Consider the following 27,427-nt stretch of genomic DNA (forward strand, 5'->3'; position numbering starts at 1 on the left):
CATTACACAGTCATTTAATCAATTGTCAACATAGAACATGAGCATGGGCAGAAATAACAACCATGGAGAAACAAAGCATAAATAACTTAAACTTTATCAACAGAAAGAAGGGAAGGAGCATTGATTAGATTTGGAGGTTTCTCTCTGGGTCAAACATAAACATCACAGTACGAGCACCTAGATGTTGACTAAAGGGAATAAGAAAAGAGACTCTGACAGATTCAGATGTTCAGATCTGGTGTTAACATGCATCTCTCTGCGATCACATGTGGACAGCCCTAAGTACAGGTGTGAATCCACCCAAAGGCACATTGAAGACACATGTCATGCACTCAGACCTCATTAAGAGATGGTCCCTGACACATGTGGCCACATTCTTTTAGCTGCGTGAACGCAAATGAGTCCTGGGCCACGATTGAAGGACCACATACTCAGGTGATGTAGTATTTTGACACTTGTGTTTCCTATATACATTGATTTATTTATGGCCACCTCCATAGTATTTAGATTGATCCATACAAGTAGACTTTCTTTTTTTTCCTAAATGAGTAAAATCTTATTTCATGGTAGAGCTCAGCCCCCCCTTCTTCTCACATGGACACACACGACTGAATGGTCGGATTAGTTAAAAACAACGTGTTAATCTGGGTATAGAGTAGGGAAGTGAGATCAGATCAAAAGTGATCACTGGAGACACATGTGGGGAGACATACTAATACAAATGTACAGGGCCTTGAGTTGTACCTGGGCAGAGGAAGACCAGGCTGGCCTGCAGAGCCTCCAGCTGAACCTCCGGCTGGAAGTTGTGGACCTTCATGGTGATGAGGATCTGACTCATGGCCATGTTCAACTCATCCAGACTGGCTATCCTACAGATGCAGGGAGGACAAATCAGTGTTACTGTATCTGTACATTCTGAGAAAACAAAACCATGCTTTAGCTGCGGCTTGTTCATCTTAACAAAATAGCTGAGTCCTGTAACTGAGTTTGTGGAAGTATTTAAAAATATTTTTATTATATTAATATATAAATAGTATTTTCAGTAAGATTTTATCATTTTGTTTCAAACAAAAACTTGAGCATGTAGAACTCAGAACCAAGATGGGATTTTCTTCTCCCCATCACTTACATTGAAAGCAAAATTAAGAAGTGTATTTCACCAACCAGCATGAACAAGAAGGATATTCATATGGGCACCTGCCTATTGTTCTATGACAGATTTTCATACCTCAGTGTAAAAAGATGAATGATCTGAGAGAAACAACACACTACCACCCCAGCAAACTTGTTTTTGTTATCTTGATGTTAAATGTTCTCCTCATCTATCCATAAAACCAATAAAGAGTGAAAATGATGTATTTGTACCCACCTTCCCTGGAAGAGCAGATTGAGCAGCTTGCAGGCGCTGATGGAAACCTCCTCTGAGGTTAAATGTCTCTTCATCATCTCTACCAGGTTGACATGGAGACCACTGGACAGCAGCAGAGAACGCATTCTACCTGCAACCAGAGCAGACGTTGACTGTACAAGCCAACTAAACAGTGGTGTATGTATAAACTGATGATGCCATTGGGATTATAGGAGAAGTGGGGTCTTCATTAGAGTCTTTAAAAAAAGCTCAGAGGAAACGTCCAATTATAAACAGTAAACTGAATTACCTCCGGCAAAATAAAAACCCTTCTGGCACTCTCTATTGTCTACTTAATTAAAGGCTGTTGACAATACGCAGGAGATAACATGTGGACTGGTTATCCAACATGCAAAGCACACCACATCCCTGCACACAAGCTGTTATTAAGTGCTGTTCAACACTCACTGTTGTGAGTAATGAGCATGGCAATGGCACTAGTAGCAGCTTTAAACACGCTGGGAGAGGAGGAGTGGAGCAGCATGGCCACCATTAACTGTCTGTGAACAGGAGTCCTGCAAACAAACACACAATACAACAGTCATTACATTCTCTCCTTGGTTAAACGTAGGGTTGGTAATTTGTCTCGGAAACACTTTTAATCTTATTTGTTGAAATCCTCTTGACGTCCAAATAGCCATCAATAAGTAAAGTCAGGTTTGACGTAGCTTTGACGAGAGGGCTGATGGGAGGGGGTGGGATGCATCAGTTGCATTTTTTCAAATTGTAGCCACTCTTGCTGGATTTTCCAGGATTGCCAACGCCAGCTTTAAACAGTTGAATATAGAAAAAGAGGAAGTGTGGGATATCTCCTCGTTTCACCTCTCTTCCTGGTCCTCCTCTGAGTGGCTCACTCCAGCACCGTGCAGTAACAGATTGTGAATGGCCCAGCTTGCAGCTTCCTGACGCAGCAGAAGGGAGTCACACAAGTTAGATTAAATATCGTATACCTCTTTAAATATTTGATAATGCGGTCGTGGGCAGGAAGAAGTTGGACTGACCTGAACTGCCGGCTCGGCGGCGTGGAGCTCCAGTGCCATACAGCAGACCTCCATCCAGCCCAGGCCCATGTCCTCTACCTCCTCTTTACCCCTGTTCTCCTCCTCCTCTCCTTTCTCCAGACCCTGCTCGGCCACCGCTTTGTTCTGCACGATGGTCGCAGCTGATGCGAAAAGACACGTGTAGTGAGTACCTACACTGCATTTCAGGCAATATAGGCTATATGAGGTCTGTAGGTCATCATTTCTGCTGTGTACACATTGACTGACCCACAAAATGTTGGGATGTAGAAACAGGCTCAAAATATCATTTGGTTATAGAGGGCAATAAAGTCTCTTTTTTACTACACATAGAGAATGCATTGTTTTTCTACTATAATATAATTCTGTGTCTCCAACACTACTACAGCTGCATACACATAGATAGGTTAAGTTATATTTAATATGTGGGGTGGGTGTGTCCTCACTGAGGTCAGCCAGGCAGGAGAGAGCGGCCGCTTGCAGTGTGGCGTTGTTGGGGAAAGTCTGACAGGCTCTCACTGACACCCTCTGGACGCCGTTCAGCACCAGGATGTTGTAGTAACTCTCTGCAAGATGGAACACACACAACAAGTCGACCGTGAATCAAGTGTCTCTGTTTGCCAACCGTCAGCCTGCAAACACGTCGGCTTATCAGGACAAGTGAAATCTAAACACTGCCGCACCGATATTGAGGAGTCATTGATTTCACAAACAGTGTTATCAGGATCTAATGTCAACATGTGACGCGATGCTCCAGAGTTATTCACTGGCTTGCGGAAATATGCAAACAAGTATAAAGTGATGTCCAGATTGTTAATATTTGGACAGTTACTCATCAATTGAATTTGTACCTCATTACCTCTTTTTTTCATTTGTGTTAATTTTTGGAAGGATTGTTTGATTGTTAGCAGCACCACCTAAAATCTACTGGACAGATTACCTTGGAACCCGGTGGAAGGATGTGGTGTGGGCTCACTTTGTTTAACATTGCGAGATAGGGCAGTTTTCAACATTTTTTATGTGTGAATCTTGATGAAAACATTCAAACATATTCCTGGGGCTACCATCGATGAGTGTGTGTAAAAATCTGGATTAAAATGTGGCTTCATACGAGTATATGGGATTCTTTCAGTTGCTGTATGCTAACAAATAGGGCTAGTAACCTGTAACTACCAACAATGTGTAGCTGAGAAACATAATGTGGCCTTACCTATAAAGCTTGCTTAAATTTAAGGGGACTCTTGCTCCTTTGCGGAAGTATGCCCTCTAATGTGTGACTTTCTAGATTTGAAATTGAATTAGAGGGGCAATAAATTCCCTGTATGCTCTGTATTTACCTCAATCAGGCAATGGTAACTTTTTTATACTTTAATAATGCCCTTTCATAATGATGTCATCATGAAATCATTTATACGATGACTAGTGATTGGTTAATTTAAAAAGGCTGTAGATAATGTTATTGGTTACAAAAATGAATTACTACACAATATGATGTCCTTTTTCTGTCTTAGTGATGTCACAATGTTATCCTTCATATTATATGATCACTAATGCATTTTTAATCTGTATTAGATATTGGAGGAGGTATCAGGTTATTAAAATGTTACCGAAATATTATTGTTGACTGTTAAAATGTGGACCTGACCTGATGTAAACTTCCTGAAGAGGCAGCAGGCCGTCTCCTGCAGCTCCTCCACCTCAGGGAAGGCGTCCATGGCATCGATGATCACGCTGTAGCACCGAGCGCCTCCCGACATCAACATCTCCACGTTACTGGCTGGAGAAGAAAAGCTCATTAACTCTAAATGGTGGGATTCATTCTGCTTCTTAGCATTTCTGATTTTCATCTTAATTTTTCTGCTTGGGGAGGTAACTTCATTTTAGTCTCCAATAAAAGTACACGCTGGTCTGCACTGTTGTATTACACAATAGATATGTGAAAATGCATAGTGGGAATAGCAGGAGTAATTTAATAGGATTTGATTTGCAGATAAAGTGTGTTAGAAAATCTAAAAATAGCTCATAGAAGGAAACAAAACAAGAGGTCAGAAATAGGGCATGACAAATAATGAGAGTGATGTCTTCAAATAGCCTGGAATTCCCCCACCCCCCATGACCGTGAGAAATCTTACTTCTGAGATTATTGTAGAAAACAATGGAACAAGGTCATGGCATTGCTCCATTTTTCATATGGAAACCATCCAGATGATTAAAATTTTGTTATAGGGCAATACCTTTTTTTATTCTTTTATTTAATTTTATCTTCATCTTGTTGCGTAGTTGTTTTATTGTTGTAAGTGAAAATAATATTTCAGGTTTATATGAAACGTGTGTTTCATGACTAGGGTTGCAAAGGGGCGGACAATTTCCGGTAAATTTCCAGAAACTTTCCAGAAACTTTCCATGGGAAGTTAAGCTCGGGAATTTTGAAAAAAAATTTTTACCGCAAATTAAACGCTGAGCAATAAAAACATCATTCAAAACTCTATTTTAAAGATGTATGGAATGCAGCACACGCTGCACGTTGAATTTCAACCCTGCACTGTGCATTTCTCCATCACATGCGCAGTGCATTCTTCCATCACATGCACAGATAATTCCCAGTATCCTGCACACTACAGCAGAGCTATTGAGGCCACACTACTGCATTAGCCCAAGGACTAGTCAGGTACGTTTTGATGATATTACTGGGGAAAATATATTAGCATGCTGATTGAGGATTGTTCATCTAGCCTATTTCTATTCATTTATCCATCAATTGTAAAATATTTTTAAAGACGATTCCAATTGTTTAGCTAACTATTTATATCTCTGGCATTGCATTAGTGTTTTTTACAAGCTTTTTTCTCATCTTATTCTACAGAACAATGCCACATGCACTATCTCGTGTGGAGACATTTCACCCCAGCCAATAGAAGGAAAGGCTGTGTACATTTGCAAATACTGTGCAAAGACCTATGTTAAGAATACCACAAAGATGCAGAAGCATATAGTCAAGTGCCCAAAGTTTCCTCAGGGCTCAAATCAGCTTATGACAACACAAAATGTTTATATTTATGTCTGTATATGACAAGGTAAATACAGTTAGTATAAATTACCCACAAAATTTCCAGTTTATTCCCGTTAATTCCTGTTAATTCCCGTTAATTCCCGTATATTCCCGTTAATTCCCATGGAAAGTTTCCAACTTTGAATATTCCCGGGAATTTTGCAACCCTATTCATGACACACTTTTAAAACAAGTGATAAAGACAATACTCCCAACACTTTTGTTAGAACACATTAAGCTATTGAAACCACATACTGTACATACTGTTCTTTGTGTTTTGGGGCCGTAGCTTTTACAAGATGGCCGACCTGAGGGGGTGGGATGTATTTGTTACATAATTTCAAAGTGTAAACGGCTCTCGCTAGTTTTTCCAGGATTACCAACCCTAGCTTTAACTTTTTCTGAGGAGCAAGAGAAAGCACTTTAACTGGAAACATCACAATCCATGGCACAGGACCGGACAGCTCTGCAGCGCATATTTAAAACTACCAAGACCATCATTGTTACCCATCTGCCAAGCATCAGTGATACTGGTGAGGTGAGGTGTCTGCTCGAGCCCAGGGGATAAAGACAATACTCACCCCAGCCCCTTCTCCACCCCATTCCCCTTCAGTCTCTGTACCCAGAGCCCTGGTCAAGTTCATCAGAGTCCACTGCTCAATCACATCCTGATCTTCAGCATCCTCTACATCCCCCCACCACCAGCACCACCAGCAGAGGAGAGGTATCCTGAACCACGCACAGCCTCGCCCGCCGATATGACCATCAAATACTCTCACAATTCTCCTGAACACAAGCCATACTTCACACTCCACCACGAAAAGTTTTGCTTTTATTATCAGATTATTTACTCATCCATTATTTAAATTAGATTTGTTTTTTGTCAGTAGCAGAAAGTGTAATTACACAACCTTCTGTTGCATAATGATCATTAAAATGAATGTTGCTGAATCAAAACAACTGAGAAGAAGTTTGTCAGAGGAGTTGATGTGGTATGTGCTTCTTTCATGATCATTAGGAACCTTTGAAGTGCTCACACTATTCTTTAGATGAGTAGGGAATTAAACTCGAAACATCTGTTTCCGGACATTCACCAGAGTTTCCCTTTCACATTATTACAAACGCTGCAGGCAATTCTTGGCTCAGACACGTTCCCAACAACAGAAAAACCTCAAAAGGATTCAGGTTAGAGGTGGTACGTATTAATTCCACTGCAGAGATCACATGTTTTTATTAACATCAAATCAATACAAACTCTCTTGAAATCTTTGTTGGTGTCTTCTACGTGGATCGCTCCTCATTTTCAATCTGAGATATTTGTTTGCTTGTTTTTTTTCATTTTTGCATCCATGTAAGAAACATCATTAACACATACATTCGCCCACGGTGAATGTCTGGAGATTATCTGGAGTTCAGTGCATGTCTGAAAGCAGTTTACCTTGAAACCAAACCTTTACTATATTTGAATTAAATATGTTGAGAGCTCAATCAACCTGAGATCAATGCATGACAGAAGTCAGAAATCCGTTTTTGCCCTTCTTACTAATCAAATATCAAAGTTCTCCAGTTATTCTTTTAACCTCTAAGACTTCATGAACATTATTTGGGTGAAATCAGGTCCTACCAGGACGAGCCAGTGGGAGCAGCACTTTCATGGCCTGCAGCAGCAGCTCGGGACTGTCAGGGAACATCTGTAGAGCTGCCAAGATCACAAAGTGGTCCTGGATCTCCACAAACTCCACCAGGTGGTCATCACTCACTGGAAACAGACACAACACATGGGTATGATACATAAAAAGATTTCACCTTGGATTAATACAATTCTGATGATGTGATGCTAAACATGACATCATGTCTTGAACTCACAGATAATAAAACATAGATAAACTCTTTAATTATGTAACAACATGGAATTCTCCTAGCACAAGCCCCAAAACACTTTCCATATTTTCCCCCACTAATGGAAATGCTAATACTGGTATGCTTCATGTAATAAGCATTACAGCCTCACAGGACTCCAGGCACTGCTATAAATTGTCAGGCTAGTTTTTTTACTTCTTGAACTCATTTACTAGAAGAAAGGTTGTATAAGTAATATGGAAATGAGTCACTGTCACAAAATGCATTAACAAGCTTCACGGTCTGTTCTGATACACAAGCTTTGCTGCAGGATGCATGAGAGAGAACATTCAGACAAAGAGGGAGCATATTACTTTGTACAACAGTATACGAGATCTAACAGCGTGTGCGTTTGCCCACCTCTCTGCAGGAGGACTTGCAGAGCTCTGCAGCCTTGGAGCTGCACTTCTTCAATGGTAGGAAACATCTTCATCGCCTGCACCACCAGGCCGAACACATCCTCTTCCTCCTCCAGCACCAGCAGAGCAATTATATCTACATGGCCATGAAAAAAACAGGCTTAAAAATACAACAAAACTGAATGAGGCTGTGTTCTGACCATTATAAATGACAATTAGGGATGGCAAAATGTTTTTCATCAGTAAGTGATAGATTTGTCCGTTAGGGGAGCTACATTTTGCCGGAGGATGTGCAGAGAATCATTAAACTTCAATGACATTTTAAATCTAAATAGATTTAGGGTTAGGGTTTGCAATGTGATTTGTGCTGAATATCCCTTAGCAACTGCACATATGAGTTTTTCTTTGGGGGATTATGTAAATATGTCTTTAAAAGAATGTTCCTCAGTGGCAGGAAGTGCTTGATTACTATGTTTGGCAGTACAGCCATTAACATTGTACTTTCACAAAGAGGTTTTCAGACCATGTGACACATTGAACTTGGCCTTTTTCAGTAATATATGGCAGCGCACATTAGATTAGGGCATAACCACAAAGATTTTTAAGGAACAAGGATAGGTTGTTGCCGTGAAATAACACAAAAAGGGACAACGTTTTTTTTTGGAGTGGAATTTTAGAGGGGAACCCCACAGGGCACATGTGTAAAGATACTGCCACATTTACATATGTGTCCTGCAGTTCTTAGGGGTTAAATAAACGTTTTAAATCTCATATATATTTGTACACTTTATACTTCCTAAAAAGCTTCATGACAAGCTCATTCTCAATATTCTTTTGTATTGGCTTGATGACATCAATAAAATCATAACATAAACCTTCTATGGTGCTGATCAACTCTCCAATCAGATGTAAAATCCCCATTAAAATCAGTAACTTTAACATGGACATTAGGGATAGGTCACAGGAGAGGGTGTAACATTTACTTTCAATAATATAATGCTTGTGGTGGCGTCACACAGAACGCAGTAGTAGAAGTAACGCTCTGATGTGCTGTGGCATATCTCCTGTGTAGTCGTGTACCTGAGCGGAGCAGCAGCGCCAGGGCTCGTAGTCCCACCACGGTCACTCTGCAGTCTGCGCTGAAGTGACACAGCACCTTCAGGATCTGCCTGAAAAAAACACATCAACAAAGGCAGGAACTTAACCATTCATTCATTCTACTGTCTGCATGCAAGACGCAAAAAACAGCAAATATAAAGGAAGTAATTGGGCACAAAAAATTGCAGGTAAAACTGACACAGTAGTAAAACCCAGAGGTGGTGACTTACAATAATCAGGAAGTGAAAACTGAAAGGAGAACATTTAAACTGGTTCATAATTAGAGGTGTATACAACATATATACAATCTACCTTCAAGAGGGGAAGAATGCTTTTGAGTCTGAAAACTCATGCTGGCACTAATGATCACAAGTGAAACTTTGCTGTATTCATGTCCACTCCAGCCAAAGGTATGATGCATATTCAAGAGAAACCCGACTCATAAAACAGTAAAATACTACAGAGGAAATTCTACCATTATGCTTACAATCCATATGACTGAAATATCAAATGTTATATTGTTCATAAAACTGCCGAGATCTTACATCGTTGTGGTCTTTTCATTGGTTTGGATATAACATCAAACCCTTTTCAAAGACACAATATGTGGTTTTGTTTGGACAGTGTTGAGAATTACATTAATATGTTCTTAGTGAGAAAAACACAGCTTCTTTTAGACATGAATGTTGTGTCAACTGGATATTGATGTGACAAGAATTAACTCCCATCAAGTATGTTTTTACTTACTGGTGCACTCCCAGTACCTCCCACTCATTGGCTGCCTGCAGCGGTGGAGTCAGCTGGTCCAGCGTAGCGGGGCATACTTCAATCAGCCGACACAGTAACGACCAGCCCACCTGTACAAAGAGATTACACCATTGCAACCTTCATTTTAAAGCTATGCCAAACAACAATTCAACAAAGTGAAAGTGATAACTCTTAGATAGAAAGTCAAACCAGCCCCTGGTGGACGTGCACTTGATCCGGCAAATGATTTGCAAATGGGGGAGGAAGAGCCAGTGTCTATTTTTCATGTAGGACACCATCCATTCTTTCATCAATTCTTTAAACCTCTTATCCTTTGAGGGTCGGAGGGGAGCTGGAGCCGATCCATCTGACATTCAGTGGCAAGTGGGGTACACCCTGGACAGGTCGCCAACGTATCGCAGGACCAAGATACAGAGACAAACGGCCAGCCGCGCTCCCATTCACACCTACAGACAATTGACATAACCACCCCAATCTGCATGTCTTTGGAATGTGGGAGGATTTCGAAGTACCCAGAGAAAACACGCGCAGACAAAAGGGAAATATTCATCTATCAATCTCTTGGAATTTCCAAAATTTGTTTGACTTCCTTGTAGCAGAGCCAAAAGCAATAAACACAACTAGCAAAGAGTTGTTGTCGCAGTCTGGAGTGTTATATGAGCAACAACTGAATCAATGTGACCTGCATGTGAAGCAAACAATAAAAATATGTTTAAGACTAAATCCTACAAGTGTGGACTTTAAAGTATTCAAAGTATCTGAGGAGCTACATCGCAGGTCCTGCGTCCTGCTCAGCCTGAAAAAGGCAAAACGTCAGAACTCTCACGATCGTATTATTTTATCCTTGAAACGGGTCTGGTATAACTAAACAGGCATGTGAGTCTCGCAATCTGACTTTGGGTTTTACTGCAGCCTCACCTCTGATAAGCTGCAGTACCGAGCAGTCACGAGATGCTGTAAACATGCTGGGTCAGCTACACAGAGCTGAAACTGTCTTAGCAGGTGATGCTGTTGTAAACCTCTAAATACATCTCTGAGTCTAGTTAAAGGAAAATGCTAAATGGTTTCTGTTTCCATAGGAAACATGTTAACATAGGAAAAACTGATGCTTATTGGTAGAGCTGTAACTATAAGTCAATTAATCAATGACTCAATCAACAGGCAATTAATTGACAACTTTTATGATGAATGCCAAACATTTGCTCTTTCCAGTTTCTTAAATATTTGTATTTTAGGATTTTCTTTTCACACATCGAAGAATATTGAAATATATTGAAAAATATTGATGCTGGACTTTGGGTTCAGGATAATTTACATTTTTCACATCTTTTTATATTTTCACTGTTTTCTGAAACAATAATTCACATGATTCATTTACAAAATAATTTGAAGAATAAATCAATGGTGCAAATATTGATTGGACCAGCTCTACACATTTGTCATTGAAAAAAAGCCTTCAAGTGCCATTATGGAAGTCAAAGTTGAAGATGGCCCAGTTTGTTGTGTAGGAATCACGCACTTCTGACGGACAAAGCAAAAATAAAGAGCTCAATCAAATGTATGTGGGGTTTCTGGTGCCTCGCAGTACCTGCTGCACTCCTCTGCTGCTCCTGTAGGACGACAGCACTGCCATGAGAGGGACGTGGACATCTTTGTCTTCAAACAGGTCCGCTGCTGCGACAAAGAAGAAGAAGAATGTCAAGCAATAAAAAGAATTCATGAATCAGAAGAAGAAGAAGAAGAAGACAGAGTAGATGGCTGTAATGCAGATGTTGGTTTATAAACCCATTGGATGAGAAGAAGTAAAAGGTGCAGGTATAGCTGTTTGTTCCTTTGCAAAGAAATGAGTAGTGCTCCATGAAGACAGTGATAAAAACACACTGATCAGAAAACATACAGATCTTAAACTATCTCCAACTAACTAATACTAAGACTAGTAATATTTTTAATGCAAGATGGCTATAAAGTCATTGTGACTAGTAAAAACAACATCTTAAATTCTGTTTTGATGTGTCAAAACTCAAATTATCAAAACCTGTACTCACATCTTGACTAGTAAGATTAAAACGACTTTTGCCATTCATGTGTGTGTGGTTTCTCATTATAGATATCTACAACTCAGTTATGATGAATTATTGCTATCTCTAATTCCAGTTTCAGGTATCTGACCAACCATCAACACCATTCTGACAAGTCCAAACTTAATTGAAGGTATCTTGTATTGAGGCAAATAAAAAATTATATTGAACTTGAACTAGAAAAGAAGATTGAATCTTACTATTAAAAAATGTTGTGACTGCATTACCCGGGAGTTTTGACAAGTCAGGACCGAATTCCCTTGAGTGTGGACTGCACAGATCATCATATGTATAAAATTAAGAAGTTGTCATATTCCCTCAGAATGCACAGAGATACATTCACCGGTTGAGGTGGAGATGAGCGATGAGAGGTGCATAATACTCCTCCCAGTTGTGTTGTTATATTTGGTGTTGTATACAGTTAAGGTTGGTATGAGAAACACATGTTTTGTTGTGATGTATAATTGTAAAAACAGGCTCCTATGAGTCAAACATGGCCAAAGGAAACACCATCAGCGTCAGAGCGGGGTTCCTCACCGTGGTCTGCGTGCGCCAGGAGGAGCAGATCCTGGATGATCTGGATCAGGGTGCACAGCTGCCTGTCCTCCTGTGGGCTCTTCAGCCTCACCACGAGCTTCTTCAGCCTCTCCTGCAGCTCCTCCTGGTCCACCATGCTCTCGGTCCTCCGCCGGACGACCTGGCGGACATTGACGGCGAATCAGTGCGCTGCCTCCGAACCGAGCTGGGAGGAGACGAGCTGAAGTGGGCGCTCACACCATGACTTCGCGGTGGCGGATATGGCGCAGTGGGATATTACATTAGCTGGGGTACAGCCATGGGTACAGCTCTACAGACTATGGGTACAGCTCTACAGACTATGGGTACAGCTCTACAGACTATGGGTACAGCTCTACAGACTATGGGTACAGCTCTACAGACTATGGGTGCAGCTCGAAAGTGGCCCTGGTGACTTCGGAAGCTGTCGGGGTGTCCCGCAGTATGTGGTCCGACGTTGACATCGCGGTGCTCGGCTATCTGACGTGAAGCTGGTCGGCGGCTCCAGACCTCAGAGTTGTGTTACTGACAAAGTTTCTGTTCCCTCCTCCGCAGTCACATGACTGAGAGAGGGGGGGGAGAGAGAGAGAGAGAGAGAGCACACCAAACAGTCACCACCACCACAGAGAGTATGGAAACTAGAGAGACTGTTACTAACTTTGTCATAACACAGACTGTACAACAACTATACAGAAACATGTGAAGTAACTATACATACACATGTACAACAACTATACAGAAACATGTGAAGTAACTATACATACACATGTACAACAACTATACAGAAACATGTGAAGTAACTATACATACACATGTACAACAACTATACAGAAACATGTGAAGTAACTATACATACACATGTACAACAACTATACAAAAACATGTGAAGTAACTATACATACACATGTACAACAACAATACAAAAACATGTGCAATAACTATACATACACATGTACAACAACTATACAAAAACATGTGAAGTAACTATACATACACATGTACAACAACAATACAAAAACATGTGCAATAACTATACATACACATGTACAACAACTATACAAAAACATGTGAAGTAACTATACATACACATGTACAACAACAATACAAAAACATGTGCAATAACTATACATACACATGTACAACAACTATTCAAAAACATGTGCAACAACTATACAAACACATGTTCAATAACTATACATATACATGTGCAATAACTATACAAAAACATGTTCAATAACTATACATATACATGTGCAATAACTATACAAAAACATGTGCAACAACTATACACACACATGTACAACAACTATACATACACATGTACAACAACTATACACACACATGTACAACAACTATACACACACATGTACAACAACTATACATACACATGTGCAATAACTATAAATACACATGTGCAATAACTATTCACACATGTGCAACAACTATACATACACATGTGCAATAATATTCACACACACTCCATCAATAAAAAAAATATATAATCAAGGGGCTATTTGTTTATTTTTTTCTATATTTCTAAATTTTTCTTTATTTATAAATGTATTAACCTTTGTAATTTCTACAAGTTAATATTAATAGTTTTTTCTTATATGATTCTATATTATTTATTTATTTGTATACACTTTTATTTCCCTATCGGCAAGGACCTGTAACAAAGAGCAAAACAAGCTTACCAAACATGTCAATAAAACAACTTCTAGGATAATATTTTTATTTGATATTTTATTTTTATTTTATTTTACGCAAGAAGCGGTTCTGAGGTTTAGAGGAGCTGTTTTTTGTACTGACTCTGTGTAGATTTTGAGTAATCCTGTGTCAAAGTCCCCTCCACAAAACAAGAACGAGCTTCTTCTGCTATATTTGATGAAGGAGTTCATCAAATAGTTCTTCATGAAACTGATATTGTTGCAGTACTAGTTAGACTACTGCTACAAATACTATGAAGTGCTCAAAATGTGTACTTTTTGAATAATCCTCTGTCAAACGGACAAAGCCTATCCTATCAAAAGATAACACTCAGATTCCTGACGTTGGTGAATGCCAGGGTCTGTCTGTGGGAGTGTGCGTTTCTGTGTGTGTGTGTGTGTGTGTGTGTGTGTGTGTGTGTGTGTGTGTGTGTGTGTGTGTGTGTGTGTGTGTGTGTGTGTGTGTGTGTGTGCTCGTCTCTGTCCGTCTTCACACAAACTGATAATCACATGTATTTAGTTATTAATCGATGATGACGGATCATGACTCCGGATTGTTCCATCACTTTAACCCTGATGTCCTGACTGTGCACGTCACGTTACGTCTCGTGTTGTGTGAACAGGGGCGGCTCCTGGCATAGGCCGTTGCCTAGGGCGCAAAATGCCGAGAGGGCGCCACAAGAGGCTGATTTATCATGACGTGATACATGTAATGTTAACCAATGCAGTAACGTCACACCATCATCCTCTAACCCCGGGAACACACCACAAAAAGCTGTGCACCTCCTTTCCGCGCCCATGTTAATCAATCGGGCTGTTCACACCGGCAGCGAAGTTCCGGGAAGCGCCGTGAAGCGATCTGCAGTTATGGTTCTGGGGTCTGTTCTATTTTTTCCTCTCGCCGCGATCGAATCGGGCCAGAAAACACACTGAAAATCGATATTAAACAATATAAGTGATATATAGGAGGTTCAATTTCCCAGATTTTTGCCCCCACATGATGAAATTTCCCCATCTTTAATCATGTACTTATTCCACACATTTGTCCGTTGTGTCTAAACAGACAACAGACAAACACAAGCACAATATCACATAATCTCTTGAGGGGGGGTGGGCAGCTATAGGCTTGTGTAGGTCAGTCAACTGTGAAGACCATCATCATTTACCCCCGAATCGGTGTGGTGAAATGTGCTTCCTGTGTGAACAGCCAGGCAGCTGCTCTCACGAGAATTGCACATCATAATGTTTATTTTTGTCGACATGAATAGCTAGCTGGCTGTCAGTAGAGCAGATTTCGGACTCTTTTTATGTTTTTTATTATACATTTTTATCATTTTTTGGAGCCTACATTTTTGTAATGTATTGAATTTCCTCACATTGTACATATCCATGTCAAACCTTGTTTATATTGCATTAAAATGCAGACACCAAATGGTTTCTGATGTGCATTTTCTACACATCCAGTATTTCATTTTTTTAAACTATTTTTTAGTTAACTTGTTTTATTAACTAATGAATGTAACCTCTGGAGTGAGGGGGGGAGGGTGCCAATCTGAAATCTCGCCTAGGGCTCCAACATTGCCAGGGCCGGCCCTGTGTGTGAAGCAGGGGAATGCGTGCACACGGTGTTTAAACATGTGTCTCATGAACTCAAACAAACACAAAGTAAACGTCAGTCCTGTACGTGTCCGAATAACCTGTGATCAGTGCTGGTGTTTATTGTTAAAGTGCAGAGTGAGCGCAGGTCAGATGGGAAGTGAGGCGGAAACAGACTCCGACACGTACAGGTCGACCGGACCTTTAACGAGCGTCTGTTCTGATCCTGGAGCAGCGCTGGTTCTAATGATGCAGCGGCAGCACATCGCTAAGACAATGAACGGAGCAGAAAACATGAATCGATTATGATATGGCTCTGCATCGATGCATAGTCGCCCACGTCTGCGAGACAGGCGGCTGTCCTAACCGCAGCCTCTCAACCGCGGCTTCCCTGCTCTGCGGCGCCCCGCCCACAGTCACTATCTCATAACAATGAGATCCTAACTCATAATTATGAGATACTAAGTCATAATAATGAGATACAGGATTTTTATTGTCTTCATCACAGTGGCGAACATGGGCTTCCATAGACTTCCGGCCCCTGGTGCCACGTGAGAAGGTAAACCCAGCAGAGGCACGTCACCACACGCGGGCGTGTTTATGTCCCCGTATCATGTGACCTGGGACAACCACTCACTTCCTGTTCGTTCCGGACTCCAGCTGCAGACACAAGCCCGTCTCAGGTACTTACTCTTATTCTGCACACACATATATTGACTGTTTACGTACAGGGTTGGATTGTGTGTGTGGGTTTCATTGCATCTGCCGTGAGTCTCACTTTTCTTTTATGTGCCAGCGTGTATTCCCCCTGTGTCTGTCAGCTGATCTGTGACGACATGTTCGTTGGCCAAATGTATGGGACCGGATTTTATGACTTCATTTGAATTGTGTCTTTTTCAGATTCAGCCTCTTAACATGCTGCACATAGCTGCACATTGACTTCATTCACAAATCCACGGAATACACCTCGAAATGTGTCGAGGTGTATTCTCAGCAGCTCCCAGCAGCTGCAGCATTACCCATCACATCCTGCAAACAGAGCCCACATCTTAACTAAACCATCACTTTTATATAACAATACGCGTGTTAGTACTAGTACCTACGTTTTGATAAGCGGTACATATTGAATTACTAACAATGACTATGAGATAAAGCCTTATTTCTATATCACCATATATATGTATCCATTATCTTCCCAGGATCCCAGGATAAACAAAGACTCAGACAATTAGTAGATTGTTGACCGGAGTTTGGCGCTGCGTCCCTGAGAGATGGCAGAGTGCCCGTAAAATAACTAAGCTGTAATATCTTTCATTGTATAAGACTGGTTGTGGTACAGTTCATTATATTAGAAGTTGAGACACAACTTTCTTTTCTTATGGATCGCCGAAGTCAGGTGAGGACGTTGCGTAAACATGGTGGGGGAGGAGTGGCGCTGAGCTCAGCGGGAAACTCCTGGAGTCAGGTTAAAGATATCAGAAACAGAGCTACTGGCTATCTCTGTGGAGTTGGACCTCTGTATACTGAATCAATAACGTTTGATCTTATCTTATCTTATCTTATAATAAGATAACGTGGTATGTAATATCAAAATCACATGATCTACCTTGTGTGTGGGTGCCTTCCCTCAGCTCAGCTGTGTGTTATGGACGTTTTAAACTCAGTTATTAAAGGACAGCATCCATGCAGACCTCCCAGCCCCCTCATCCTGGTGTGAGAGGAAGCTGCTGTTGCTAAATGAACCTCTGCTGATCTGAGCCCTGCTTGTTTCCTCTATGTCCAGCAGCTCTGACAGGAACAGCCGCGAGCACATGAGCAGCCTTGTTGTCAGCAGGAGGCCGAAATCAGAGAACGATGGAGAGCGGAGTCTCATTATGGACTCAGCCACCAGTGGGGATCATCTCTTGGACCAACATGCATCCACACCGGGGTTCGTCTACGTGTTGGCCTTCTTCTCTGCCCTGGGAGGATTCCTCTTTGGGTACGACACCGGGGTGGTTTCTGGGGCCATGCTGCTCCTGAAGAAGGAGATGAACCTGAGCGCCCTCTGGCAGGAGTTGCTGATTTCCAGTACCGTGGGGGCCGCAGCAGTGTCCGCCCTATGCGGGGGCTCCCTGAACGGCTGGCTGGGGCGCAAGGTTTGCATCCTGGTGTCCAGTTTCATCTTCACCATCGGCGGCCTCATCTTGAGCTTGGCCCCAGACAAGGTGGTCCTGCTTGTGGGCAGAATCACTGTTGGTTTGGGCATAGGTGAGCTGGTGTTTGCAAATTGTGAAAAGGAGTAATTTGTCAATACACAGTATTTACCTGTGGGAATCAATCAGGGGCGGATCCAGGGGTGGGACCAGTATATTCAATGTTATGTAGCTTTGCTCAAAGTTATGTAGCCAACGTGAATGACTTAAATCTGCACCTTATTGATCTGAATATCAGAAATTGTACATGTATGTTTGACTCTTTTAAATCCTTAATTCAAAGAATCCCCCACTACAGTCAATGGTGTTCTTCAAGAGCACTATGGGCTGTGTTTGGAACCCAAAATTTGGCACCAGCTCTTTGGACAGTTTCGAAGCTTAAAGATATTTCAAATTTTAGAGAAGTTTTATATATAAATATTTTATGTTTAAATTACCTTTCAAAATAGGCATCACAAAGTGCTTTTAAGTAAGTTATGGAACACCCCCTGGTATTTAAACCTACTTTCACATTGCTCATGAGCAGATACAAAGTTCACAAACTATCTCTCATCTCAACCAATCTGACCTGCTGCTCCCGTTCCACTGTGAGGTTAACACCGTCATCATGTTACAGAATCAAATAAGAACTTTGAGATTAACCAAACTTTAGAGACACAAAGTGTGCAGGTTGAAGTCTTACTGTGCTTGTCTTAATGAAACCTGATCTTTTTCTTCGCCTCAGGTATTGCTTCAATGACAGTTCCTGTGTACATAGCTGAAGTTTCCCCTCCACACCTGAGGGGTCAGCTGGTCACCATCAACTCCCTCTTCATCACTGGTGGCCAGTTCATTGCCAGTGTGGTGGATGGAGCTTTCAGCTACCTGAGCCATGATGGCTGGAGGTATTTGCTCCACGTTGTCATAGCTTTTCACTTCGGTTTTGTCTGTCATGGCTCTCCCCATTTTGCTTTAAGAGAAACCCACACACAGTGTTGCCTAGTTAATATATTGCCGCATTTGGCTGTGAAAGTTCACCATGCATGCTTTGCCTTGATGAGGTACCTGCATCAAGCACTCACACTTGCGCTCTTCTTTAATTGACTGCATTTGATGCTGTGTATTGTCACACACAACCTATAAAGCAAGCCTGTTGTTTAAAACTTTTGAAACCCTCAAATATCAAGACCGCTTAAGTCTTGTGCACTGTAATGTTTGTATGCTCACAGTACTGAATTGCTTTTGTGCCTCAGGGGTCATTTTGACAGCAAAAGTACACAGGACAAGCAAACAAGGGATCATGAATAGATTGGACTTTAAAAGTGCAATACTGATCCTAAAATCTTAGTAAAAGCAGCGTGCATATCCCGCCAAGGTCCAAACAGTCTGAAAAAAGGACAATTTTCTTTAAGGTAATCACCCAGCTCTAAAACGACTCCCTGGATTATTGTCAAAGATCCCTGCAAGTCTTCAGACCTGAAGTTGAGAGTCAGCAGGTTGTTTATTTTCTCTCCCTTCACTCCTCCTCCTCCTCCTCCTCCTTGTCCCCATTCTGCAGGTACATGTTGGGTCTGTCCATTGTTCCAGCAGTGCTGCAGTTCGTCGGCTTCTTCTTCCTCCCAGAGAGCCCTCGATGGCTTCTCCAAAAGGGCCGGAGCCAGGAGGCTCTTCAAGCTCTGAGTAAGATAAGAGGAGGCCAGGACGTTGAGGAAGAGTACAACACCATCAGAAGCAGCATCGAGGAAGAGGAGAAAGAGGCGGGTGGAGGTGAAAACAAATTCTGAAAACACCTAACCTTGAATTCTGACAAACAGAAAAGTAAAAACTAAACATTAAAATCAAATACAGTTCCAGGAGTTGAATTTGCAATATGTCATAAAGACTTTTGGTGGTTTGTTTGGTTGTTTTTAGGAGGTCTTGTTATTTTGCGGATCCTTAGCCACGGTCCGACTCGCAGGGCTCTCTTCGTTGGCTGTGGCCTCCAGATGTTTCAGCAGCTGTCTGGGATTAACACTGTCATGTAGGTCGTCTATTTATCTCGTTTGAGCTCCCTCACACAGTAATTATCTCCCTCCTGCCTGATACCATGGGCCGCCACTGTAAAAGCTCAAATTATTAATAAGAGCCTGTGTGTTTTTACTATGTCTTGACATGAACAGTATAAATGTAAAACCTTGAAATGACAGAGTTGTTGAGGCTGGGTGCTGACCTGGAAACCACACCCATCAGAGACCTAGGTCTGTAGATGCATAACTCACTTGGCTGTAAAATTGGTTTGACTGTTCTGTGACCCTCTCTGCCCACATCCAGGTACTATAGTGCAACCATTCTGCAGATGGGGGGGGTGCGGGACGATAAACAGGCGATCTGGTTAGCTGCTGCAACGTCTGCTACCAACTTCGTGTTCACACTGCTTGGAGTCTGGCTTGTAGAGCGAGTGGGACGCCGGAAGCTGACCCTGGGCAGTCTTTTAGGTTGGTCATTTGAATAATGCTACAGTGACTTTATTTGTTACAGGCTGACATCATAATTATTATCAGAAATGTATTTACTGTTCTTATTCTGTCAACATATTTAAGACTAGACTGAAGATTTTGGATTGTGTCTTATTTCATCTTACAGCACTGTGTCTTACAGTATATAAAACAATTTGACTTGACTTATTTTCTCTAATGCAGGTACTTGTCTGAGTCTCACTGTGTTGGCAGCTGGGTTCTTGCTATCTGCCCAGAACTCCCCGCCCGTCACCTTGCACCCAGCTGAAGCTCAGAACTCCACCTGCAGACAATATGGGTAAGAAATCATCAAGCAGCTACATTTCAGTAGCTTCAGTCCATTGTTTGATGCATTAGTGTATCGTCTCATTCACTCAGATAGCGTACGTAGGCAATGTGAGAAGGCACATGTTACTTTTTAAATACTGGACAAGAGTCAGTTTTTCTCCACAAGAACATTTCTCACCTGGCTGTCACCATTACTTCCTGTGCCCACACATAACATATACACAGCCAGGCATCTTTCAAAGGAGCTGATGAAAGCAAATGTAGAAAATTACAAAGGGATGTTTAGGAAGAGTGAACTATCACACTGACCTCTGGAGGCTGATGAGAAGATTCTTTTATGGATGTTTTTTTTTTCTTGAAAAAGACTTTAAATAGCTGTCAAAAGTCAGAATTTATAATATCAATGACAGCAGCTGTATACTTTTCTGAGTCTAAAGAATAGTTTTATAACACAATTAAATATGGGAATATCCAAAGACCTTTTCAAGCTGCCCCAATGATCAAAACACATAAAATAAAAGTGCGTAACTTCTGCAAAAAGATACTTCTGGAATTTTACCAGTATTCTATTATGTGATGTCAATATTCTTCCTGCCTCTGTGGGTGTAATGCCTGGTTCTGCTATGTGAGGTTTCTGGTATAAAAACTCAATTTCCTTGAATAATAAAAATATTTTTACAAGGCCATGTAGGGAGACTTCCAGTGTATTGTGACGACACAGTACATAGGAAGCTCATTCCAGTCACTCAAGCATGACGTTTCTGACTTAGAGGAACCATAACAAAACGCGCGAGTGGTTTTTTTCCAGAGTTTTTGGGTTGGTAGACATGCCAGATACCCACATTAACCTGTAGAAGCACTAACAAAGTGGAATTTTCATAATATGTCCCCTTTAAACAAATGAATGGATTCAGTCAACAGTCACTCTAGAGTGCTTTTACTGTGAAACAGGCACAGGGAGTGTTGCAAATATTGAATGTGACATATTCAACAGATAGTCATTGATAATGGCATCTTTTGCTCATGCTCATTTAACAGCGTGATGGGCTCTGTGAGAAGTTTTACAATCAGCTCTGTCCTCCAGGTTCTGTGAATTCTGCATGTTGGATCCCAACTGTGGATTTTGTTACCGTGAAAATGGAACCGGCGTGTACAACTCCTCCTGCATTCCTGTCAACCAAGCATCCACAGATCATGCAGCGTGGGGAAGGTAAGAGGGAGACATGAGTGTCACAGTACAAACTTGAGATCCCAATCCCATTTAAGTGAATATCTTTATTGCAGTTGGATCGTTTTGTACATGAAAGACACTCATAAATCACTTTCAGCATCTTTAAAGTTAAAGCTAAATGAGTCACATCCTTGTGCTGGATGATTAAGATTTAATTAAGACACACCAATTGGCAAAACCTGCAGAGTCAAGTTGGTTTGAATTTCTTGCTTTTGTTTTATCATCTAGGTGTTCCAACCAGACGGGGGCAAATGACAGCTCAGTATGGGCGTACAACTACTGTCCCACATCCTACTCCTGGATCGTCCTGTTGGGGCTCATTCTCTACCTTGCGTTCTTTGCACCAGGTTTGAGAAATCTTACAAGCATCTCACAGCCGTAGCTGTAGATTTAATTTTAAATGTATAAACCATTATATAATCCATCATGACAAAGTTTGAAATTCTTTCCCAACTTTATTAAAACTTAAAAAGCTCAAATCTCTGGGCCTGTTCAGACCTTGTATTATCATCCATCATGGGAGATCTGATCACAAGTTGATGTCAAGTTTGTATGTTCACACCTGGTATTAAAAGTGTCCTGCCTGTGTCTCCTGTTACCACTTGTGATCAGATCACACTTCCTGCTCTATAAGCACATAAACACGTGTTTGCAAACAACAAATTATGTTGATTTTAATTGTTTAATGATCAGTGTTGTTATTGTGGCTCCAAACAAAGCAACGTATTGGACACCGATAATTCAAAATGTATAATATACGTTTAATTAACTGTCGCGGGTCAGAGGACGTCAGCTAGGTGGTCCTTCATATGTGACCCAGGACACATTTGCATTCACACAGTGAAAAGAACGTAGCCACAGATGTTCCAGACCACCTCTGAATGTGGTCTGAGTGGTCAGATCTCAAGAGGACTGAGGACCAGTACTTAGCGGTGACCACATGTGATCGGATCACTCAGGATGGATGTTAATACTAGGTCTGTAAGGGGTTTCTGATTCACAAACGGAGAAATGGTTTTCTGCCCCTTTTAACAACACAAATATCTGCCTGCACACAAATAAACAAAGCACAACAAATACCTAATGTACTGCTAGGTCACTGATATCAAGAGCGATACATGCAATGCATATTATCCATGTGAATATAAATCAGGCTCTCTCCTCTGTGTGTGTCTGTGTGTCAGGTATGGGCCCGATGCCTTGGACAGTGAACTCTGAGATCTACCCACTGTGGGCCCGCAGCACCGGGAATGCCTGTTCAGCCGGGGTCAACTGGATCTTTAACGTACTGGTGTCTCTGACCTTCCTTCATGTCGCTCAGTTTCTAACCTATTATGGTAAGATTATCAGAAGGTCAGGGGATGTTGGATGTGTTGGATCATCGTCTGTAGTTACATGGAGTAATTGGCTGTTTTTAAATATTGTCTCTAAAGGGTTTCGGTGTCCAGTTTCCATTTAAACTCAACTTTAAGTTGTTGCCAGCTCAGCTTTCCCTTGTGATCAGCGTATAGATAGGTGTCCCCTTTCTGTATCCTCTGTGTCCTTGGGCAGGATATTGCCCCTGAAGGCTGTGCCAGCAGTGCCTGAGTGATGCACAATAGAGAAAGTGCTGCACATAGATGCACTGTGTGAATGTGTGAATTGCAGTGATGCTCATCTAGAAAAGCACTACATAAATACAGACCCTTGGTATTAAGTTTCACGATTTTCCTGGTTTATATTTTCCCTTTATTAAGCTCTGTTATCTAATATATCTATGTTTTTAAAAGTAGAAATGTAAGTATAGGTTGTCTGTGAAGAACTTCCTGCAACTTCAGAGGGAGATTTTGCTTCAGCCTGAGCCTAAAATATAGTATTTTATTTTAACTCCTTATATAACCAGGCGTGGTCACTGTAAACACCATCTTGTTTATAGCAACAGTGGCAGGGGACGTGAGATGAACTTCAACTGTTTACAAGTTTAGATTATTTCTGAGAAGGACTAGAATCTTCACAAGCTCACATATTGGTTCACCCATAGAAAACACAGCAGGTTAAAAACTGGAGTGTATTCTCCTTATATTTAATCAAGCTGCAACAAATCGGACACACTCATAGATATCAGTTCCCTAAATGTGCTTGATCTTTTTTAGTAGGATCTATGAATTATTCTCTCGGAAATCTGTAAAAATGTTTAAAAAATGACCTCACAAAAAAAAAAAACATTCCTCTATGTGTCCATTTGTTCAGATCCACGACAAAATTTAATGTTTAATCTTTTTGGGCCCAGTAGATTTTGTTAATCCTGCTGACAAACAAACAAAACAAACAATGGGACAGGGGTGAAAACAAGGGGTGGTAATAAAGTGCCCTTAATCTCCTTCTATTGTGCAGTCGCTGGTAAACAAGCTGCCTAGAATGCTGCCATTGAATTTTTCATTTATGATTTACCAGGGTGACATGAGATCAAGTCTGCATTTTCAAGTTTAGTTAGCACCCCAAACAGTATGTTGTCACATAAACCTGACTTTAAAGTGAATGAATTTCATTATATTACATCATTAAACGTCATTGCAAACGATTTTAAAGCCAGATAACACAAGCACACTCACCACCCGTTGATCTTTGAAGCCTCCGTCTTTTAACCTTTTGACACTGTGAGGGAGGGAGGCTGTGACGTATACTGTGGCCGTCTCTATGCAAACAAACAACACTTGACCTTTTCTCTGAGCTCACTAATTCCCTCCCCTTTAATTTATCATGGAAGCATAAAAACAATTGCACTTAAGAGTTAAGAGTAACTGAGATTAAACTGTCTAAATACCTTTTTGAAGCCATTGTATTTCTACCACTTTTATCTTTATTTGTTATTTTTTAAACGCATACAAATATCAAACTGTTTTATTTTCACTATGGCAACCATTGCTCAGAACAGTAAACATGTGCTTTTGAATCTCTCCTCCAGGGGCATTCTTTCTGTACGCAGGCCTGGTGGTGCTGGGGCTCCTCTTCGTTCAGGGCTGCCTCCCGGAGACCCAGGGCCGGCAGCTGGAGGACATCGAGAACCTGTTCACCGGTCCGCTCTGCTCCTGTGGAGCCTTCTCACACAGCGGCAGTCGCGACGTCCAGTACATCCGGGTAAAAGGCAGCAACGTCCTCCTCTCTGACAATGATGCCTCAGATGTAGAGTAGACTGGGAAGACTGTCCTCTCTGGCTTTGGGTGTTCCTGTCTTGGAAAGACTGCTCATGTGGGGATGGGAGGAAAGGTAACTTTGCTCTCTGGTGGCTGCAATCAACCCTAAGCCAGAACAAAGGCTTGAACTCTCAAATGGATGACCATATCTGGTACTTTTCTTTTCTCTGGAGACTCATAAGTTGCCTCTGTTGTTTCTTTCAGAGTTTTTCTGTGGTTCATTCTCCTCATTTCCCATCGTCTCCTCTGTCATCATTAAGAGTAAAACTGAAGTAAGGTTCATATGAGATAATTATTATCCCAGGAAAGTTACAGTTACAATTCAGACTATAGGATTTGGACACAGAGATTTAATGCATTTGTTTGAATGCGAGCACACAGACCTATTCATAATTCACATTTTGATTCTGAATGTCCTGAAGCACAGAGCCTGAACAACAAAAATATGTAACTGTCCAAATACTTAAGTCTGGATTTGTGTTTAAGAATTTGATGATTTTAGTTTTTCCAGCAAGTAGCATTTTCTTTTCTTCAGTCTGTTCAGAAACCAAATGACCTGGTTGCTGACTCACCTTTTCCTCAGCCTTTCCTTATGTCAAGACAATCTAACTTCCAGACGAAGAACACTTTACATGATTTCAGTCAGATCATCCGTCTTTTGAAAGCACCAGCATACCAGCAATGATGAATACCAGCCTCATAATCTGTAGTTTTAGATTCATAAAATATTATACCTTCTGAAACACTTTATATCTTATTTGTTGAAATCCTCTTCATATTCCAATAACCATTGATTAATAAAGTTGTCTAAAAAAATAAATTAAAAAAAAGTCCTTGTTCCTCACAGCACTGTGAGAAACACAACCAATTGTTTCATTCAGACCAAATTAGATGATTTGCTGGCGTACCTATCATTTCTATAATTGTAGAACTATTTCCAAACACAATTATGTGCTGATGTAAAGCTTTGCTGGTGTGACTGAATCAGGTGATTGGTGGTTGCTAATGGTGTATACACAGTGTGAGAGTTTGCACTTTATGAACCAAAAAGGTGTGTTTTTACATTTTTTTAATATATTTTTGTATGTCAGAATATAAGAATGAGTTGCCTAAATCTTCGATTTTCTAGCAAGGTTCGGAAAGCAGCTCTGCACAGTATGGAGCAGTGGGGTCAGACAGTGCCATAGCCTATATAACTGTGAGTACTGCATCAAGGTGCTGAGCGCACAAAGAACTTTGCTGCTACGCCAAAACTCTGCTAAACGTTTACTGTAATGTTCCGTCTCTTGTTTCCGCAGCTGAGATAATGGTAACGAAGTAGCCCTGAACAACACAATACGGGGAACGCCTTTGTACGCAAAGCCTCTTAACACTTGGATATTTATTAGCATTTAATATTATTTCTCATGATTTTTCGTGCTGCAGTTGGGTTTTGTTACAGTGCAAGCTAGAAACTGCCTTGTCGATGACTTGTAATGTTCCTTTTTAAATGTTTTACTGAACTTTTTAATGTAATACTGGATTCCAGCAAACATCTGGAAATGTCTGAACTGTGGTGTGTTTAATGTGTGAAACCACAAATGGGAACAAAAGATGTCCAGTGTTTGTAACTACATATTTTGTGGTATTGATTTAATGTGTTGCCATGTTGCTCTGTCTGCTATAAAAACTCATTTGTAATGAGATAGCGGTGACAGGACTCAGCCGCCAATTGTACATGGTTACCCTCTTCCGTGAGATATTGATTAAGGAAAGAGAATTTTTGCATTGTGAAAATGCAAAAAGTTTAAATATGGTGACAGATATTTAAAATGGTGACACTTACATTTGGTACAACAGACTCAGTTCACCCACAGGGGAACAGACATGTTAAGAATATTAATGTTAGTGTGTAGGTTTAAAGGCCGTAGGGTTATTCTAAAGACAAATAACAGGTGTGTGCATTTCATTCTGGTACTGTGTCATTCTTATCTTGTTCATGTTTTCATGCTGTGTATGAAATTACATTCCATGTGTCTTTGATCATGCTCTTTTCCATCATGTGATGTTTGGGAATTAAACACACATGTTGAAACAATCTTATCAGCAAAGTTTGTCATTGGGCTGAATGTTGTCATGTGCACTGATTGAATCAAAAGTTATCAGACTGTTGCACAAATGTAATAGCTATACACTCACCGGCCACTTTATTAGGTACCGGGTTGGACCCCCTTTTGCCTTCAGAACTGCCTTAATTCTTCGTAGAATAGATTCAACAAGGCGTGGCGTTTAAAAAAATGCTCAATTGGTACTAAGGGGCCCAGTGTGCCAAGAAAATACCCCCCACACCATTACACCACCACCACCAGCTGAACCGTTGATACAAGGCAGGATGGATACAAGGCAGGATGGATCCATGCCTCACGTTGTTTTTACGCCAAGTTCTGACCCTACCATCTGAATGTCGCAGCTGAAATCGAGACTCATCAGACCAGGCAACGTTTTTTCCAATCTTCTATTGTCCAATTTTGGTGAGCCTGTGTGAATTGTAG

At 41.1% G+C, this 27,427-nt stretch overlaps 2 protein-coding genes across 11 annotated transcripts in view; one reads left to right on the forward strand and one right to left on the reverse strand.

The window, feature by feature from the left end:
- Positions 1-12,546, reverse strand: part of lrrk2 (leucine-rich repeat kinase 2) — a 45,594-nt gene extending 33,048 nt beyond the window's left edge. For 2 of the 4 annotated variants that reach the window (XM_034587177.1, XM_034587174.1), the window contains exons 1-13: positions 12,216-12,546; positions 11,189-11,274; positions 9,580-9,689; positions 8,815-8,903; positions 7,736-7,870; positions 7,101-7,235; positions 4,073-4,204; positions 2,874-2,993; positions 2,410-2,570; positions 2,231-2,310; positions 1,817-1,923; positions 1,370-1,499; positions 745-869 (exon numbers count right to left, since the gene is read on the reverse strand). In XM_034587177.1, the coding sequence (XP_034443068.1) occupies positions 745-869; positions 1,370-1,499; positions 1,817-1,923; positions 2,231-2,310; positions 2,410-2,570; positions 2,874-2,993; positions 4,073-4,204; positions 7,101-7,235; positions 7,736-7,870; positions 8,815-8,903; positions 9,580-9,689; positions 11,189-11,274; positions 12,216-12,351 (1,546 nt within the window). In that variant the 5' untranslated portion in view covers positions 12,352-12,546. Of the gene's footprint in view, positions 1-744; positions 870-1,369; positions 1,500-1,812; positions 1,924-2,230; positions 2,311-2,409; positions 2,571-2,873; positions 2,994-4,072; positions 4,205-7,100; positions 7,236-7,735; positions 7,871-8,814; positions 8,904-9,579; positions 9,690-11,188; positions 11,275-12,215 lie in introns of all 4 variants that reach the window. The other 2 variants (XM_034587176.1, XM_034587175.1) reach the window with 2 other exon arrangements.
- A 63-nt stretch (positions 12,547-12,609) lies between these two features.
- LOC117762672 (proton myo-inositol cotransporter-like) lies at positions 12,610-26,966 on the forward strand. Of its 7 annotated transcripts, XM_034587181.1 has the most exons (13): positions 16,121-16,218; positions 17,319-17,785; positions 18,455-18,614; positions 19,268-19,476; positions 19,621-19,729; positions 20,020-20,183; positions 20,388-20,502; positions 21,577-21,702; positions 21,952-22,070; positions 22,908-23,060; positions 24,668-24,840; positions 26,026-26,094; positions 26,195-26,966. In XM_034587181.1, the coding sequence occupies exons 1-13, from the start codon at positions 16,136-16,138 to the stop codon at positions 26,201-26,203; spliced, it is 1,956 nt and encodes a 651-aa protein (XP_034443072.1). In that variant the 5' UTR covers positions 16,121-16,135; the 3' UTR covers positions 26,204-26,966. The 7 variants fall into 7 exon arrangements, 6 of the variants coding, with proteins under 6 accessions (XP_034443075.1, XP_034443071.1, XP_034443074.1 ...); XM_034587184.1 differs by lacking the exon at positions 16,121-16,218 and adding an exon at positions 12,610-12,754 and having other exon boundaries at positions 17,322-17,785; positions 26,026-26,966; XM_034587180.1 differs by having other exon boundaries at positions 16,105-16,218; positions 17,322-17,785; positions 26,026-26,966.
- The last annotated feature ends 461 nt before the right edge of the window (positions 26,967-27,427 follow it).

The sequence above is a fragment of the Hippoglossus hippoglossus genome, chromosome 6, assembly GCF_009819705.1.
Source record: "Hippoglossus hippoglossus isolate fHipHip1 chromosome 6, fHipHip1.pri, whole genome shotgun sequence".
NCBI classification, from domain to species: Eukaryota; Metazoa; Chordata; class Actinopteri; order Pleuronectiformes; family Pleuronectidae; genus Hippoglossus; species Hippoglossus hippoglossus.

Excerpts from the sequence above, each read along its gene's own strand:
- LOC117762672 (XM_034587179.1), top strand. The coding sequence starts at position 16,136 with ATGTCCCCGTATCATGTGACCTGGGACAACCACTCACTTCCTGTTCGT. Across the intron at positions 18,615-19,267 it reads CTGAGCCATGATGGCTGGAG|GTACATGTTGGGTCTGTCCA; the intron begins GTATTTGCTCCA and ends CCCATTCTGCAG. Across the intron at positions 24,841-26,025 it reads GCGACGTCCAGTACATCCGG|CAAGGTTCGGAAAGCAGCTC; the intron begins GTAAAAGGCAGC and ends TCGATTTTCTAG.